Consider the following 20863-nt stretch of genomic DNA (forward strand, 5'->3'; position numbering starts at 1 on the left):
TGTCCAGTTAATCGGAGTCTCTTTTTGGTCAGCTTGAAATGGTCAGCTATAAGATTTCACATCTTTTAAATTAAAATATATCTTTTTGAAAATATTTGTATTTCCAGAAAATATTTTAACGAATAAAACTAATTTTATAAGTAAATTTTCACCTGTAAATTAGTTAATGCAATATACACTAAATTTAAAATATATTTTTTTCCGGGATCTGTTTACTGTTCGAATGAACGTCTTACTTTGAAGTTTGTTTCGTCCACTTTATTTGTTATAAATTAAGAATTAAGATACTAGTTGCTATTTTTCAAACATAATTAAATACATTGCCAACACACTCCATATTGCTCTCCATATTTGATTATGTAAAAATTTGTCCTTCTAAATATGAGAAACCCCTTTAGGTATGGATTGGGTTGATAATGCACAATTCATTTGGATTTCGGGCCCTCTTACTGTACTAATGTTTTTATTTTGTCTTAAATATCAACTTTTTGTGCTGTTTGCTAAACACTGTCTAACTGTTATTTTAAGGCCAAGTGCCCGATCAATGAACTGCTCCAGATATACCCTATAAATTGGGTGTCGCAAAAAGTTACAAAGTGGACCACACAATTAGGTGAGCCGCCGAATTGTATGGTAATCTTATCGTAAGTATGTACTAAACAAACAAATATATGAACGTATAGCCTATTCATGTATCTGAATGTATTTCCAGTGCCGCCCCATGATTGGCTTATAAAGCAATTCTGTTTACGTTTGGTGTGCTGATCCAGGCTACTTTTTATCATTTATGCTCTGACAAGTCATGCAGCTCGTATGGGTATCAAGACTGCCGGCCCACACGTGAAAGTTTTTCTCAATGAAACAATCAAGAATAAAGATACTTTAACAAACAATCGATTTTACTTATTAAAAAAAGTACATATATTTCATATATATAGTTTATGTACAAAAAAAAACCAAATAAATAAATTAAGCGTACAAAAAAAATTGACTAACTCTAAGTATTATAAGTAGGTCGACTCGAACTTCTTACGCATTTCAATCTTTCGTTGTTTGCCGGGAAATATGCTAAATCTCTCTATTTTAAAAGCTTTCTGGAGCATTCTCAGCGTGAAATCGGGCAATAAAGAGGCGATAACAACCAAAAACATGTACAACCAAATGGGCAGGGAGGCTAGCAGATTGTTATACGCCCAATAAATATCCGTATCGTAGTCCCTGTGAATTGAGATATGTATATAATTGTCAAATATAATTATTGCATCTAAAGTATATAATCATTTGAATTGAAATGGAACTTACAAATTGATAACATTGTAGATGACGGTCGTAACCATAAATGCAAGTATTGATAATACTATTGTCGCAATATACCAATAGGAGAGATACATGGACTCCAGCCAGAGCTTCAGGTTTACTATGATCACCACAGCCCAGATAAGCAGCGTACCAAAGCAGGAGAAGGCCGCCGTCTGGCCTCCATTGAGTATGACATTGTTAAAGGAGAAGACACAGTACGCAAAATAGAATATGACCACCGCATGATAAATCGCAAATACGGTCCACATCAAGAAATAGGGCCAATGAAGCGCCTTATTGTCTGTATTTTTCCTATAGAGTTTCGGATTTCTGCGAGAGCAAAAAAATGAAAAATCAAGTACTCAATAAAATACATTCAGTGTAAGGCGGATGATTCTATAGATATATATATGTTAACTTGTATTGTATTGAGGTATTTCAAATGTGGAGTACTTGGTGATTGTTAAATAGAAGAATTCCTAACTATATCGCATTGCACCGATTATCTTCGTAAAATAGACGTATGTACTTACTGCATAAGCTGCTCCTCGGTGTATGGCTTCTCCGTTAAGGATATAAAGAGAATGGGCAGGGACGTGTAGATGACATTGTAAAGGGTCAGGAACAGTGAATCGTAAACCGACGATGAGGAAAAGAGCGTGTGAAATTGAAATAGAAACATAATGCCCATGAAAACGATGTTCTTGTAAAAGAAGTATAGCACCAGAAAAGATAGGCGCACGCTGTGATAATGGCCATGGACTAGAAGCAGACGCTTCAGCATACAAAACTTGGCAAAAGCGAAGTCAGCGCAGCGTGCCGCCTGCCGGCCTTCACGGCCCATGATCCCGATGCCGACATGGGCCTCCTGGATCATGGACACGTCGTTGGCTCCATCACCAATGGAGGCTGTATTATAGTTCTCATTGGATGACTTGATAAGCGCCACCACCTCGCTCTTCTGCAGTGGACTAAGGCGACAGCAGAGCACAGCCGTGCACTTCACGGCTACATTGCGAAATTCCTTGGGTGCCTCAGCTAGAGCAACGCCCAAGCTCTTGCCATCGATAAGCAAGGCGCACTCTTGTCCAATTCCAAACACAATTTCCCGCTCGAGCACGTTCAAGTGAACCAACAGATCGTCACGGCTCTTGCACTCGAGTATGATATACTTCTTGGCGTCAGGCGGAATATGGCCGCAGGACAAGGCAATGTTCAATGCCGTTTCCACTTTGTCGCCAGTGAGCACCCAAATCTTGATGCCAGCTGCTTGCAGAGATACTAACGTATCTGTCACATCATCCTGAAGTGCATCCTCGACAGCTGTCGCGCCGAGTAAGTCGAGGTCTGTCAAAATATAAACATATATGTAATATTTCGATTACTAAGTGACATTGTCAACTTACTGCTCTCAATCTTTGAATAACACTCCTCGCAAAGCTGCTTACGATTCTCCAGTGAGCTATTAGCCTGTGCCAGGGATGTGATGAATTCTTCGTACTCCGTTTCAGGAATCTCTCGTCTGGCTATTGCCAGGGTGCGTAAACCCAAGCGAGCAAAGTCACTGATATGGTTGTCTGTTTTGGAGACCATGTCCGCCGAGCTGTTCGAGCATAGTGGAAACACATAGCTCTCCGCGCCTTTGGTATAGATCCACTTTTTGCCAGCATCGTCTCGCATTATTACGCTCATGCGTTTGCGATCGGAGGTAAACTCTAACACATGCAGTCGATTGAAGCAATCCTCTTTATTTTTGTTGTTGTTGATGGGCCGCTTATAGTCCAGATGTGGTGGAACGATGCGCACACGCAGCACCTCATCATCGTCCCCAGTGTAAACCAGACCCAAGTAAGCGCATGCCTCCACAAGCGCTTTCTCATCCGGACTGGAGGCCTGATAGTCCAGCAAACTTTTAGATACAAAAAAGGCAATAGATCATTAAGAACAGGCGCCGGCGCAGAATTAGTTATATATCAATAAATACCATAATGTTTGCTGAATTTCATTTTTGCGGCGCTGGGACTCAGCACGTAAGAGTAAAGTGGGCTGGCGTGTGAAGATGGGAGCTGCATAGGACTCGCGCGATGTGGCGCTGGCGGTGCGTAAGAGCCCACCAATCGGTGGCGTCATATTACCAACTGGATTAGAGAGATACGCATTGGGAGCGCCGTATGAGTGCGCGCGTCTGTGACCCAAAGCGGAGGCATTGCTTGTCTCCCCATACTGTGGTAGATCCCGCTCTGAAGTAGACCGTTGGAACTGCAGCGATATGGGACGCATAAGATGGGGACTTTGCACTGGCATACCAGCCAACGAGTGACCATTCTGCTGCTCTATGGTGCCAACGGCAACCTCGCCAGCTGCCACTATGTGCACCTTGTTGGATCGGGCAAAGTTCGGGCTGCGTTTGACCACCTGCGGCCGCTTGCGTCGCTCTACGAGGTAGCTGTCGTCACCAATCAGCAGGGGATTCACATCCGATGAGGTCGTCGGAGCATTACCGCCATTCGGATGAGCCGAAACGGATGCCTCGATCGTGTTGCTCACATTAAGCTCACTGTGTTGGCTGGAATTGTGACTCTCCTCAGTGATGTCAGTCATGGAGTACAGTTCCGCTGGTCCAGATTTGTTGCTTTCATTCTTATTGGTAACCTGAACCTCCGGCGGCGTGCTCGTTGCCACCTGCACTGTGTGGCATAATGCCAACGCTTGGAAGAATATCTTTTGGTCTTTCTGTTAAGAAAATTTGTAAAAGTTTTAGAATGAAGTGGACTCTTTACAACCATCCCCAACGTAAACATTATCGAGTATAAGGATATACGAAAAAATACTTGTGCTCTTGCAATATACTTAATTTATTATATAAGAAATTTAAATCGCTTATTGGAGCGGTAATTAGTACTGCATAAAGTTAGACGTTGTTACACACATATAAGCTCAGCATAGATCGCGGTAGCTCGCTTATTTGAATAAATATATCGCTGTAACTCTAATATGTATATTTACGACCGTTGGGAGCTGTCTCTTCAATATAATTCGAAGATAGAATTAAGATTTGACACGTAAGTTACTTACTAGGGCCGTAAGTTCATATGAGCTGGCAGCGATTAGACCGTGAATGAGTTTTATTCAGTCGAAAGCGCCAGACTACACTTTTTTTTTTGAATTATGAAGAAATGAAGAATGGAGAATGAAGACAACTTCATTACTCTAGTGATAATTTTATATTTATCATAAACCAAGACTGTGAGGCTATAACTTTTGCATACATCTTTGCTTAAATTGAGTAACCCGCAATTGTCCTGCGTTTCTTTTCAAGATATGCGTCTTAGCTATATGTTGACTTACGGTGAATTTGTTGATGTCTATCAATGCTTTGGTCTCATCATCTTCCAGTCGCGTCTTTTTGTAGGTAAACTTTTTACCAGCTATCGAGCACTGTTGGAAGTTCATTTCATTCTTGGTGAGCGTGCCCGTTTTATCAGAGAAAAGTATATTAATCTGCCCAAGCTCTTCGTTCAAGTTCGATGTATTCACAACGCATTGTTGATCGGTCTCCTTCTCATATAGCTCTGTATCCCATTCCATGAAAAAGCCACCAATGACGCGCTGCAGCTCAATGGTTACATAAAGCGAAATGGGTATTAGATAGTTGAACAGTATGAGAAAGGACAGATAGTCCTGCAGAAACTGTTTAACGCTATATCCGTCCGCTGCAGGTCCCAGATAGGTCAGCTTTGGTATCACAAAGAGTTCATTGTAACTGCAGGAATAGGCATTAAAAAGTATGAGAGTAGAATTTCTAACAGATACACCTAACCTTGCTATCAAACACCTAGTAGTTCTTTGACATTATCAATATTAACAATTCAAATTGTGTAAAAACAAAAGGAAATGCATGGGCCTAGCTTAGATCTAAAGATTGCTAGTAGAGAATACTTCGTAATTAGGACTGTCGTAGAGTATGTGTTTTATGTTTCCTCTTTTAATACCTTTAAATTCTAGCTCGCTCAGAATTAAAACAGTGTCCCAACTTTTAAATCATATGACAGCAAATGCAGCATATGTTTCAGATAAATATAAAGGCCGCAAACAATTAAATATGTGTAATTGTACTTACCGTTTTAGGAAATAGAGTAAAGTTACTATTGCAATTAAAGCCACAAGTATAAATATTAAAAATCTGTTCACATAGGTTTCACTTGAGGATGTCTTGTTGCGAGTCAGTCGACTGTTCAGCTGCAGCTTGGTGGTCATTCCCGTGTAGATGGCACAGCCGATTACACATTCTGTGTTCTTCACACGCGATCCACGGAGCAGCACATTCTCTGCCGAGAGGGGCAATACGCGTCCCTCGCTGCCGGCTATCTCAATTTTTCCATTAAAACTATATAAATCAGTGCCGGGACTTTCGCACTCGATAACGCCCAGCTTGTGCATCTCGTCAATGGGAACTGTTGGCAAATCTCTGGGCACCAGCAAAGTCTTCAGATTTGACTCCCCATCCAAATTAGCGGTTGTAATAAAGCATTTGCCATGCGGATCAGTTGATCGCAACAATACCAAATCGCAGGGCACATCACAGTCTCGTTCCACAACAATCAGATCGCCCGGACCCACATTTTGTGACTGTATTATAGCCTCAGCGCCATCCTTAATGATCGTTACTGTGAATCACACTTTACACATTAGACACTATCATATATATGTATTGGTTCACATTGTGTATACCTACCCGGAGATCGGTTAACGACATTATCAGTTCTATAGCGCAGTATATCTTCATAGCCCTGCTTTGCTGCTGTCACAGCAATCACAAAAACTAAAGGCAGCAACGACGTCATAGGCGAAACTGGACTATCTATATGTAACATAAATAATTCATATAGCAATGTATAAATTATTGCCTGTATTTAGGCTTACCAATAAGTAGTGATATTATCGTCATAACTAGAAAATAAAAATTTGCTATGCGACGAAATTGTTCTAATAGATTCTGCGGCAGAAATGTGAGCAATGTGTATTTCGTGGACTTAATACGATTCTGATTTGTTGGCTTTTTCTTTTTGACATCCTCAGAGCCGCCAATTTGTATTTGTAGCCAGTCATTTATTGTACTAACTCTCGAGCCCTACAAAATAATAAAAAGAAAAAGCTTTTAGTCAAAAAAAAATATTCTATATACATCAATTTATTATTATATTATCATGAATTATTATTATAAAATACTTGAAGACATTTTATTAGTATTATTAATATTCTTATTACAGGGCAACGCTACTTGTTGCCAAGTTGGCACACAGACTCCACGATTGGCCCCATTGGATAGGGAGGCAACCGCCCAATTGTTAACTAATGTGTGCAGCGATTTCAGAAGATGAATAAGATTGAATTGAAAGTGATGTTTTTAACCGTCCACGGACTACGAACAGTCAAAGATTCGGAATTGATGACACCTGCATTGAAATATATTTCATTGTAGCACCTCACTATTGTGTAGTGATATCGTGTGTAAATGGCTTCTGGGACAATGTTGCATCTGTCCACGTCCCCTTAAGCCCGTAGCAGGTCGCCAGGTATGTTCGAAGCTCATCACCGGTACAGGTTTCAATTGAGATACCTCTTTAATCTGGGCATGATTGAGACTGTGAACTTTGGCTCCCATAAGAAATAGACAATCAAGAGATTTGCTAAGAGCGACTTTACATCCCAGCTAAAATAATGGTTTGTAGTCAATATAAATATAATAAGCAACCCCATAACGAGAAAAATACGGTTTAGAACACCACAAGAGGAAATTGATCAACGCTTCAGTGATTATAGCTAGGCTTTGACAAAAACTCAGGGCTTCAAAGAAGCCAGTGAAATGTAGAGGAAACACCACAAGCAATCATGGCTAGATATCGGCGCCGAGAAAGAATATGCCATCATTAAAATATAGCCAGGCGCCCATTGTGAGACATAAAAACTGCAGTGACGAAGCAGAAAAACATTAGAATATTCAAAGCGGTCTTTCCAACCTAATCGAATTGCTAGCTGTTCTTGGACACTGAACACTCCTAGAAAAACAGAAACCTACACAAGGAACCGAATATGTGGCAAAAAGTTGAAAGAAAAGATGCAAAACAAACAAAATCGAAGAAAACTGTTTTGCTGCACAAAGATAAACCAAAAGCAGCAGCCAAAAAAAAACAAAGAATTGAATAAAAAGACTTCCCAAACCGAATTGGTTCTCATAAAACATAGCAGCACAATCCAGTAGGACGAGAAGACAAATGTAAGAGACATAAGGAAAACCTGATTCGGGACACTCCTTGTTGAACTCAATAACGGGGAATAACTGCAGCAAGAGCTCGAAGAAAAGCTACGTAGAAGCCTAAAACGACAGTATAGATAGGAGACCTCGACTCACTCAGAGAGTAGAGACGGAAGTTGCAGAAACAATGCGGAAAGTCTTCGCAAATCCATAGTGGAATTACGCATAAAGATTAGTACTCCATATAGCCGGAAACATGTTAGACCTTTTGCAACCCTAGGGAACCAATTAGCAAAGATATATTGTCCGAGGTGGATTCAGCCTGTGCCAAAACATCCGGAGATGCTATCGATGTTTTGGGGTCGGCTACCTACAGACCAAATACGCAGGACCATGGTTGAAATGACAGAGGCTTCTGCATTAAATATTATGAAGCGGGTCTTAAAATAAAAAATTTAAAAAAACCTCCCAAATGTACTATTTCTGCTGATGCGGGGCGTACTCTCGATTATATGATTATGGATGTGGCCGCTAAGACCAGGCTAATTATAGCAAACCCAGGGAATAAAGCTACTTTTAATAGGCCTGGATGTGAAGGTACAATTTTAGCATTAACCTTTTTATCAAAGGACATAGTATATCAGAAGAGAGCATAGTATAGAACATAGTATAGAATAAGAGAAAAGAACTCGATGATTTTCCTGGTAGTGACCATGTAAAAATTTCATACACTTTCCAGAATAAAAGTCAGCATATATCCCTCTCGTGCCCCGCAAAGACATCCCATAAATGAGTTTATAAACAAACTAGACCAGGAAAACTGTCTCTAAAATAGACACCCGAGAACGTCAATTTGACAGTACACTGCACACTGCACTACACAGCACTGCTCGACTATCTGATTATTTGAAACAATACAAATGATGCTTTCTAAAAGGTTAACGGGGTTAATAAATACACATAAGTATATAACATAAATAACATGTATGTATGGATGCATTCATGTATGTTTGTGCATAATTTCACAGTAATCTCAGTTTTTGTTTTCATATCCTGAACCATTGAAAATGAGATTTCAGGGTAAATGCGTTTCTGAAAATGCATCTAGCAAGCAGAAGTCGGCGTGACAGGCCCCATAATATATATATTCTTGATCACGACGACTAGGCGAGCCGATCTAGCCATGTCCGTCAATATCGAATATTTGTGCTTTGGAAAGTACAAACATATATACGTCATTATTATGAAGTCCAAGCGTTAACTTCTCAGTAAGCAAAGCGAGTTTGCGGGTGCGTATGTGTGTACGTATGTATTATATGTAATGTATATATAAAATAATGATTTTAATATCAGCTCTGTGCAGGATTAAGGGTATTTCCCAGTCGAGCAGTCACGACTAGAGCACTCTTACTTGTTTTTCTTATTTTTCTGACGCACCTTGCGTTGTTTCCATATAAATGCTTCCTTTAAATAGTATTGCGATTCTTGGTCAGTCCAAGCTGGTGGATGATATGCACCGATTTGATTAATGCGCCGAAATCCGCTTAGATAGTCATGGCCAAAGAAATTCATTGTCTAACAACTGGCTGACATGCATTAGCAGATGAACCGTCTTAATCAAATACAAATTGTGCATGTGCATTTTACTTTACGAAAGCTCTGTTCTCAGTCCAAAGAGAGTTTGAGAGAGAGCTGGACAGCGGATGACAAATAGTTTGCTAAATCATATCAAATTGACACGGTGCGAACTTTAATTATATTTTTGAGCACATTTCATTTCCATTTCTTTATTTATGATTTAAAAGTATTTGCTATCGATTTACTTTATCTGCATGCTTGTCAGACTGCATCAATGTTTGTATCTTTTTTTTCTCCACACATATTAAAATCTATAACCTTAAAACGATGTTAAGTGGGTAATTTTAACACTTCAATTGAACAGTATATACATATATGTATACGTATATATTGTTATTGTGTATACGTATATATGTTTATATATATATATATATATATATATATATATATATGTGTGTTTGCGAGTGTTTGTGTGTGTGTGTTTGTATGTATATCAGTGCGTGGTATTTGTTTTTCACATTTACATGACTTTTAGTTAGATCTTTAAGATTTCAATAGGTATTTTTACACGTTCATGACTTTGAACATCACGTAATAAAATTGGAATTACTCTCCACTCAATATATATATATATATAAAAAATAAATGGAAAAAAATTTTTTTTTTATTTTGTATTTTACATTGTACACTGTCACGATAAATCTGTTTAAATTTTAACGTAAATCAATATATACCCATGCATATATGTACATATATGTTGAAAAACAAATTCAAATTAATTGCTGACCGAACGCGATGCGCACAACTTAAAAGCCGTTCTCACACTGAGAATTAGATCTGCATTGCCATTGGGCACTTCTCATACCTATACCCATTTGCCCCATTTGCGTTTACCAGCTTCCCGCTCGTACAGTTCACGAACCAATATTCGTAAAAAAAATCAACTTATTGACGCTAGCTACTGAGAGCTACATTCGAATTCGGACCGCCAGAGACCTACTGTTCGTACTCTACTTAGGAGTTCAAAGTTCATGCTTAATTTGCCAGAGCTCGTCAAATTCGTCGATACTTGATTGAATTGAAATATTTAGATACTCGCGAGCGCGGAAAGAATGCTAGTAAAAACATTGCCTTGTGCTAACATCGAGCATATAATATAATATATACATATAGGCAACTAGTCATTGAGTGCTTAGACGGCATGTTTAGAATTCTTGAATATCTTGTATATTCATGCCTGAACATTCTGCGGGGGCCAAATGATACAGCTAGCAATTGCTGCCTCTGGTTTCTCCTCTTAATAAGTTACCTGTATCTCCTGTATCTGTCTAACATCCCAACTTTTCATCCCAAAGAGTTCTCTGGGACGCCCAGACACGTCGTTATTGATGCGCTTGTTGCTTGATAATCCAGCTGTATTGCCAGAGACAATCCATCCAAGTTCCAAGTCCCAGTTTTTCGTTAATTTTATTTACTCTTTCCAAAATGATTTGGGGATCGCCAACGCCAACGCCAATAACAACATCGCTCGTTAAATGTTATAATGTAGGTCTGCTAGCACGTAGCCCAATCTTTATTGGCATCCATGTCAATTTTTTTGATCGGTAGAGCCCTCTCAAGTTTTAGCATAACAAGTGCCTGCGTTGTGGTAACGAATTTGCTTTTAAATCTGGGTTTGATTGTTAAGCAAACGCTTTTTGATTACCTCATGTCCAGTCTACCTCATGTCCAGTCTATTGAGTTATATAGTTGCTCAATAAACTCTAGCACATTGTCCAAGGATTGAATTTCTCTAGACTTCTTTACATGTTGCTCGTAAAGTTGTAGGATTTCCGTTGAGAATGGTCGCAACAAAATCTGAGCAAATAGAACGTCAGCTTCATTACAAAATGTACCTTTTTCTTTGACGCACTTGCGGATATTGCCTTTATCATTGTTCTTCAGCAGTTTCATGTGCACTAGCTGGTTAAAGGCGTTAGCAAATATTTTGCGTTTATTTTCGTAGCTTCTACGAGCCAATTAATAAATGGTCTACGACCATTTTGGCTTCTCCTTTGAGGCATGATTTCAGGTAGTTCAGCTTCCTTGTGTCGCTGATATCTTTCCTGTTGTGAATCACCTCGGCGAATAATTCGATAAGCATTGGCCAATCTTTGGAACTTCGATTAAAGTGAGAAAGATCTACTTTCGGTATCTTTGGAACGTCTTTTATATTGTGCACGTCAACTACTCTTCTGCTTAATTTTCTTGTGAGTATGCTGACATTGCATTCCAGCTCATTAATTTCATCGATGTCAAAGGCAAATTTCTCATAATTTGGCTCTAAACCCGTGAGTGTTGACTGGACTTTGTTCCAGAAGAAAATAAACTTTTCTGTATAGTCAAGGATTTCTTCCTGGCTGCTGAGCTCTAGGTTGGCATACACCTCTTGCATGTGTTTCCTTACTTTTAGAGTTCTTCTGTCCACAAGGTCCACCATCACATCAATTGGGCTCGAGCTTCTTTGAGAAAATATTTTTTGCTGCCTGTGTTGTGCCTTAAATGTCTTCGGTTGGATGGATGATGTTTGGCCGGTGTCTATGGCATGGTCAGCAAATTCGACTTTCATTAAAGACTCTTCATATTCATCATATTTTCTCCTTAAAATATTAATGGTCGACGACACCAATTTTGATCAACATTAGATGATTGGAAGTAAATTCTTCTGCCAATTTATCGTCTACTGATAACACATCCTTGTTCGGGATGCTCTGCCGGATCTTGTCACAAATATGTGAATGCGTTATGAGCAACTCAAGACAGCATTTTGTTTGCGTTTTTGTACCCTGATCCCATTGAAAATGGGACATCAGGGTATAATGGTTTTGTGCAGTCGATTGAGTCGATTGAGCCCTGTCCGTCTGTCTGACTGTCCGTATGTGTGAACGTGGATCTCAGCATCTATAAGAGCTACAGACTTTTTTGTAGGTTCGTTTTTAGCACGCGCAGGTCAAGTTTGTTTCAAATATTCGATAACTATTCGCATTTAATTATTATCGAATAAAACATGATTGAAATGCAGTTAATAAAATATATATCGAACGTCTTAAGAGCTAGAGCCTCCAAATTTTGTATTTAGTTTTATGTATATTTCATGCAATTTTGATTTTTGTTGGATTTTGGATACCAGCTCCAAACTTCCTCAAATTCTTAATATTTAAGTTTTGTTGGAAATAGGGCTTTTATGTGACGGCGTTTGCATCTCTACCAAGCCAATATAATATGTAGATCATAGACTGAAAATTTCATTAATATACATTAAGTAAAACAGAAGTTATTAAACAAAACGTTTGGCCAATTTGCAATTTTTTTTTAAATATGAATTGGCGGTGTTGGTAGAGCTGATGCACGTTGCGCAAACAATCCGGGCTCGAATCCTGTTCTCGTAATGTCGTTTTTTATTTTTCTTTTTTTTTTTGAATACTCGATACGGAAAATACTAAAAAACTCCAAGAGGACTGGGATCAGGGTATCTCCTAGTCGGGCACCCCGAATAGAGCTTTCTTACTTGTTTTTGTGTAAATTTGTTCCTGATTTAATCTTTGGCTTGACCCATTGTTTTTGTTTTAATGTTTTAATGCTGTACCTCTATCACAGCTTGAATTGGTTAGTCAAAGAAAATTATCTAAACAATTTATCACTGAGCTTTTCCATTTACCCCAAAACGTAGCCTTGTAGATTAGATCGAAGGACCTTGTAATTCACTTTACTGTGATATTGTTCACTATTAAATTGATTCTTAATTCTTCTGAACAAGGGTTCTTATACCCTGACATGCGTATTTCAACCCTTAAATCTAGCTTATCTATTTCTGAGTTTGTAAGGCTCAGCATTGGTATGTATAAATTTAGATTCTAAACATGTGGCCTTATCTATGCACTACCTGCTAGTAGTTGAGTGCGTAGACGGTATGTTTAGAATCCTCGAATATCTTGTACATTCGGGCCTGAACATATATAAAAAATCGGGTATAGCGATTGAATTGTGTTTGTGTTGGTAGAGCTGATACGCCTGGCCGAGAAGATGGTGGTTCGAGTCTATTTTATTTGATTTGTTTTGACAAACAATCCGAAAGTTTGTATATGTGCTTATGCTAGATACAAACTATGAACTATATTTAAAAATGCAAATCGGACGGGGTTTAGAGTATCAAAAAGTCTGACTTCGCCAACTAGTGCTTTCATATTTGTATTATATAGATATAGAAAGATAATATAGACATATAGATATGTAAACTTTCAAATTTATCTTTCGTAATTGTCATAACATGAACTTTGAAACAAAGTTCGGAAAACTTAAATTAAGATCACTTTAGACATTTTATGTTTAGCTCTCTTATATTTTTTTATTCTTCTAAAAGGCGTGCAGATATATACCAAAATTCCTCTTAATCTAGAAGAGCATATATTCCTCAAACTCTTAGCACACAAAATTCTATACCATATTTAAGTATTATACATAAAAAAATCGTGTACTTGACAATATATATATTTAAATGATTCTATTAATAGAAGACGGTCTATAGAAGATCTATTGCCTACATATAGGTAAAGTCTCTACCATTCGCACCAGACCTACTCACTTGGCGATACTGATTAAGTTATATATTTATGTGTAGATATATTTCTTTTATCTGATATATACATTCTTAGCAAAAACTTTATACGCGGAATTCCAATTTTCTATGGTTTCACGTTACTATGAGTTTTTCTTTGAAACACCAATAGAAAAATTATATTCAGTAAAATCTCAAGGTCCGGAAGTAGTAAGCCCAAAACGTTGCTTGTTAAACATAAACAGTCCAAAAGTAATTGAGCACCGTTTATGCCAATGGCTCAGAAATCTATATAAGTGAGAACTCATGTTAAGAACTAGCTATATATGTTCGACTCCATAGCTATTCACCAGTGGACGTTTTGGGTGTGTCACCGTCATATCAATGCGCACATTTAGTGAGAGATAATAGAAAGATAATAGAATAAAGACTTTATGCCTTCTGATGTCGCAACTTCAGCGTAATTTTCGCCGTGTGCACAAAAATCAAATTCAATTGCAGAAACAGGATATAATTCATTTAATTATAAATTAATAAATTGTAGTTAATTGACAGAAAAAGTCTACCTTTGAATGATTAATTATTATTATGTTCAAGTGCAATAAACATTTTGGATGTCTAGGTAAATAGATGCAACGACAACTTACCCGCTTGACAAACATTTTGGAAAACATCTTATCCATTTTTTCCGAATCCAGTCTAAATCAAATAATATTTATTATTGTTTAAGTACAATGTGGCTCGGAGTCGCAACAATCGCATACTACGGAACAGGTTGTATATGTCAACCGAAAGCTCTTCGAATCGGGGCTTATCGCTAATGTGGCTAGTGGATAGTGGGTACCGGGTAGTTTAGAAACCAAATACCCGAATGTAGACAGTCGCCGTTAATATTCAATATCAAATCCAGCCAATCGATCTCGGTGAGCGCAAGCCATATGTGTATATACTATTATATGAGCATGTATTGTCAAATAAGCACATAGATTCCATTTATGAGCGAGCACGAAACGATTGTTAGGGCGATTGAGCGAAACACACGAAGGGCGACAAATTGGCATCGAATGATTACAGGGTGTGCGTATTTCATCAGTTCATAATAAACCATATCACCTTTGGGCTTCAAATTATTGTTTTTATTTCGTACGCCATAATTGACTCAAGGGCGTTTAATTTATTCGCGTCTCAAAATCGTTGACACTACGGCGGATCTCCACTAATCCAGAAGAGTCAGTTGTGGGCGACACCAAAACTGCTCACGCTCTATGCAGAGGGGTTTTTCTATTGTGTCAAATAGGGCGCTCTTGATTAGAGACTTTCTCATATCAGCACCGTCAAGCCCGATAAGATTAGAACCATGTTTTACCTGCTTAACTGACTAACACATTTGAGGCATTTGAACAAGAATGTTATTATACTCGAATTATACTACAACATTTATATATATATATATATATATATATATATATATATATATATATATAATTCGAGTATCTATATATGTATTGGAATTTCTGCATTCCATAAACCAATTCTGAATGCCATGTATTATAGGTACTGCAGCACCCATTATTAAACTGCATATGGTCTATAGGATAAGTACATCAGTACCCAGCCTAAAGCATCAGCCTTTGTGAATACCTTTTGAAGACTTTGTAGCTATGAAATACACAATTCGCACATGACGAAAATCAATACATTCTTCTTATTCACCGTAAATGTTCATAGTTAAAGTTTAGTTTAGTCTTTACTTATTATCATAGCATACTTTATGGAGAAGGCAAAAAAAACGTTTCATGAGTGTCCGCTTGCTTAAAATGAGAATTTGGGGTATATGGGTCCACCTGAAATATTTGTAACAGATGTAGCCATGACACAATTTCTTGATCAGAAAGAGCAAACGTCGAGTCCAGCAAACATTGTACATTTGTCTGTTTATTATTATTTGGCCGCTTATCTGTCCATATGAATGCGTCTATCTCTTCATCTATAGGGACTTGAAGATAGGTTTTCCTATAGGACGTGCAGATGAGGTTAGTTTCAAATAATCGATAACTATTCCCATTTAATGGGTTCAATTAAAAGTGTTATTGATCTTCTATATTTTTAGCATTTCTCCCACTGTTATTTTAGAGCTAAATTCACAAAATTATCCATGTATACAAATTTTATTTCAGATACAAATAAAAACTATAATTAAGGGAGCTTGTTACTTCATATAACTATATTAGAAAACAATACTATTCACTGTTAAAAACTTCAGAGACCAAACCTGCTTTCAATAAACGACTTTTTATTCCATTTTGAAAATAATGAATAAGACTCATTACATAAAGCAGTTAATTAAGTATATTTCTTTCGCTTTGAAGGCTACATTTAACACATATATCCTACTTGAATGGATATCTAATGAGTTCCACAAATAAATACAAAATTAAACAAGTAACAAAGCTCTAGTTGGGGTGCCCGACTAGGAGATACCCTGATCCCTGTCCTATTTGCGTTTATTAATATTTTCCGTAGTTTGTATCGAGTATTCAAAAAAAAAAAAAGAAAACAAATAAAAAACGACATTACGAGACAAGGATTCGAACCCGGATTGGTTGCGCAACGTGCACCAACTCTACCAACGCTGCCACTTCATAATTAAAAAAAAAAATAAAACAATAAAAAATATATCATCTCCTAGCCTAGCTGCCTAGCCTAGCGGCCTAGCTGCATACGAGCGGCGACTCTACCAACGCAGCCACTGCACTTCTTACTCAATCAATTGCAAATTTGAAGTTAAGTAGCAGCTAATAATTTAGCATAATTCAATCGCAATTTCGATTCTTCGAAAAGAAAAGAATATACGCATTTGAATGTATAGGAAAAAATGCGTGCGCGTTTTGCTTAATAACTGTATTACTCAATAGATTTTAATGAAATTCAGCATATGATCTATATATCCTATTGGCTTGGTTGAGATGCAAACGGCTTCATATAATGGCCCTAGTTCCAACTGAACTTAAATTTTAAGAATTTGGGGTAATTTGGAGCCGGTATCAAAAATCCAACAAAAATCAAAATTGCATGAAATATACATAAAACTAAATACAATTTGGAGGCTCTAGCTCTTAAGACGTTCGATATATATTTTATTAACAGCATTTCAATTATGTTTTATACGATAATAATTAAATTCACACATACGGACAGACGAACAGGGCTTAATCTACTGGGCTTGTCGTCCTGATCAAGAATTTATATACTTTATGGGGTCTGCCACGCCTCCTTCTGCCTGTTACATACATTTGCACAAAACCATTATACCCTGATTTCCCATTTTCAATGGGATCAGGGTATAAAAAATAGATAACGGTAAAAAAAATAGGAAAAACTTAGTTTTTTTGGTTATTCATTTTCCACTTGTCACCATTTCACAATAGCCCAGATATTTCCAAATATGAAATTGTATAGTTACATATATATTTGTAAGTGTTTGCAGATACCTCTTTATCTCTTTTTTGCTCACATAGCTTTTACCAATATGTAAACATACCATTCTGTAGATAATGTCATTAATTGATGAAATTCTGATTCTTTGACACAGAGCGTGACGCTGATCCTTCAAAATTATATAAACAAAAGCCGGGATTGAAAATCAAACAAATTAAGTGTAAATATATATATATATATATATATATATATAATATATATATATATTTATATTTATATATATATAATATATATATATATTTATATTTATATATTATATATATATATATATATATATATATATATATATATTATATATATATATATATATATATATATAATATATATATATATTTATATTTATATATTATATATATATATATATATATATATATATATATATATATATACATATATATATATATGTATGTATGTATATGTGTGTACGAGTATACTCAGGAAGGAGAAGCCTTCTACGCGCAAACTGATCTATCGGCAAACTGTCGAAGAATTGTTGATAGCGATATTACTCGCAATGATATGAGGCATACATATAAATATATATATATATATATATATATATATATATATATGCATATATATACATACAAATGGGCTTACCGAATCACATTTATAAGCATATATATATATACATAAAAAAAAAAAAAATATATATATATATATATTTGTGTGGGGAAGGGGAATATTATCTAAACCATTCACGTTATATTTTAAACTTCCATATATTCTTTCTAAAATGAAATAAATTGGCTGCTGTAGCTCCCAACATAATATTAAAAAAATTATTTTCTTAAAAGTTTAGAAAATAATACTAACAATTTAGTTTCTGTAAATATCCAGTAATATGTACTGGAAAAATTTACCTTTTTTTCAAAAACTCAAATTTAAAAAAAAAAAACAACAAGTTTTTGGTCAGAGAGCACACATAGGAAAACAGAAGTTGGAAAATTACGCGCTAATCTGATGACGAGCAGTGTATATAATACATAATATACAATATATATTATATATAGGTATTGCTATATGAGTGCATATTGAAGAAAATGGTGTAGATAGCCGTAGAAACATTTCAGATACGGGCAGTGTTTGACCAACCCTCTCCTGACTACGCCTATGAGGCACTCTCAAATACCGTTCACTTCGATGTTTTTTCTATCTTAACTAGCCCCAGCCCCAGTCACTGAACCAAAGCTATAAGGTAAAGTTGATAACATTATCTTATCTGAAAGCATTGAATCATGCACACACATTTGCACATACACACATACACACATATGTAAGCAAACCGAAACGTACGCATAGACTTGACTCATTTCCGTGGGCGTTATCGTCTGAAAGCTTGTATGAGGGGTTAGATTATTTCGGTTGGAGTACACATTACCCGTGCGTTAGCAAAGTTCGCTCAAGGAATCGTAAAATACACATACATATGTACGTATATATATATGCATATATGGTATATAATGCGCACCTATGTAAAGAGTAGTTCGTAGCCTTATCTCACATATTATCGGCGAGAGTACGTAAGATATCGGCCTGTACTCTGTTTAAAAGGTGTCTACAACAACACATGAAATAAACGTGCATTAACATTCTGTATTTGCTGAATTGCTAACATTTATTTTATTACATTTTTACAGAAATAAATAAACTTCGCTAACGTTAGTTGCACAAAAAAAACGAAAAATTAAAAAAAAATACTCTTTTTTATACTTGTACACGAAGTAAAATGAGTAAATTATGAACGCAAACCATTTTGCCGCTATTGAAACTAGATACTTGAAATTTGGAATATATACTCGTGGGTACCCACCTGGGACGTGGCAAATCGGAAAATACTGAATCGAGTATGTCAGAAAAGCTATATATTGTGTATAAAGTGCTTGAGACTTTAAATTTGGAATATATACTCTCTTGGACAATGTAATACAAAAAAATATATCTACGCCTATTATGGACGTGGAAAATCGGATAAAACTGTTCTTCTACAGTTCGGATGTACTGCTAACATTATCAACAAATTGATGATTAAAAGAGATATCTACACCCAAAGGAGCAAATCAATTTAACAAAAAAAAATTAAGCACTTTTACAATTATGTTAGTACAGATAATTCTAAGAATTGGCCAAAAATTTCATATTCTAGTTTTGTTGTTAACAACTAAAATACTTTTTACCTCTTCTATCGATCTACCAAATCGGACAATATACATTCATTATTTTTATCATTATACGTGACAGAAAAACAGTAAATAACTTCATAAATACTTTAAAATCAAAAGATTCTAACATTTTCGATCCTAACATTTTCCAAAAAAATATGAAGAAAATTTTAATTTTACTAAAATTGCTAAATAAATACCCAGCACTCAACTTTTTGACTTCATTTGCTAACACATACGTCTAACTGCCTATGCTTTTCCTTCTTCTTTTTCACCTTAAAATATTTTCTAGAGATCTTTATCTTATTCAATTATATTTATTATGGACTGAATTCCAAATCTTCTTGAGACTTATGAATTAACAATAAGTATAAGTGTAACAATATAAGTATAAGGGTATTCACTTTATTAATACATGAAAGCTTTATTCCGACACTTCCATACCTTAATTAATATCTCGAAGCTCACAATATCTGGTATATTTAATTTTATTAGGTAGACTTTAGCATAAGTAAAAAGCACACATAACCAATTAAGCACGTTTAAGCATAGTTATTTCATATTTTCAGATGTCTCATATAGCCCCAAAGCTCTATTATTTACTTAACAAAAGTGTTTAACTAAACAACATTGAAACCTTTTTAAAGGAGTCAAGCAACCAGCCAGATGCTATTGAACATTTTTGACTTGTTGATATCAACTCGAATTTACGATATTCCGTCGAGACGTTCGCCCGCCTGGTCGAATATTCATTATATATAGATAATTTACAAACATATATGATTAATTGCTTACTACTTCGACGAACATTTACAATGTCGAAACTAAAAGGATTCCTGTTGACAGACTGCTGAGTAACCCTTTTGTCTCCAAAATAACTCCTTTTTAAGTATAAGTCAATGTAATGTAAAATTAAAATAAATAAATTCTTTAAAAAATTACCATTCGACCATTTATATATCATATTATCATATAACATATTAGGCACATGCATACATATATACTAATTTAACACTTATGGTATAAAATTCGAAAGTAAGTAATACATGAAAGTGCATTATAGAATACATTCAATGAAAGCAATAAAATATTAAAATATTTTCAAAGTGTTTGTCGTGATTGATCCCAATCTGAAACTAGACTTGCACACGTCGATTTAGAGCAACGATAACCAAAGCTGGATAGATTACTTGTAAGCAATGATATTTGAATAAATATAGTTGTTGTTGGATCGAAAACGGGCTTACAACAGTCTACTATTTTAGCTTACAATTATTCCTGTTGGTTTGTGATATTTCACACATTCGTGTACGACCAGTCGAATACTCTAGTTAGATGAGTCAGCAATATTATCTTATGTTGGGCCTTTAGACAGCGGTATTTATCTTATATAGGCTAGAAATGGAAATACCTCTGCTGAGGGTCTAATTATTTATTTGTGAATTGTGTAAATGGAATTTTAAGATATATATATTT

At 36.0% G+C, this 20863-nt stretch overlaps 1 protein-coding gene across 4 annotated transcripts; it reads right to left on the reverse strand.

Moving 5' to 3' along the window:
- Positions 1–979: 979 nt before the first annotated feature.
- On the reverse strand, positions 980–17693 carry LOC111594053 (probable phospholipid-transporting ATPase IF). Of its 4 annotated transcripts, none has more exons than XM_030224176.1 (11): positions 17652–17693; positions 17269–17334; positions 6223–6430; positions 6035–6160; positions 5420–5966; positions 4648–5062; positions 3284–4032; positions 2706–3208; positions 1833–2646; positions 1303–1629; positions 980–1218 (listed from the first exon to the last, which is right to left on the reverse strand). In XM_030224176.1, exons 2-11 carry the CDS (start codon positions 17269–17271, stop codon positions 1005–1007), a joined length of 3906 nt encoding a protein of 1301 aa, XP_030080036.1. In that variant the 5' UTR covers positions 17272–17334; positions 17652–17693; the 3' UTR covers positions 980–1004. The 4 variants fall into 4 exon arrangements, with proteins under 4 accessions (XP_030080036.1, XP_030080037.1, XP_023162938.2 ...); XM_030224177.1 differs by having other exon boundaries at positions 17660–17676; XM_023307170.2 differs by lacking the exons at positions 17269–17334; positions 17652–17693 and adding an exon at positions 14375–15014.
- Between the last annotated feature and the right edge of the window lie 3170 nt (positions 17694–20863).

Source organism: Drosophila hydei, unplaced genomic scaffold, assembly GCF_003285905.1.
Source record: "Drosophila hydei strain 15085-1641.00,03,60 unplaced genomic scaffold, DhydRS2 tig00000383-arrow-arrow-pilon, whole genome shotgun sequence".
NCBI classification, from domain to species: Eukaryota; Metazoa; Arthropoda; class Insecta; order Diptera; family Drosophilidae; genus Drosophila; species Drosophila hydei.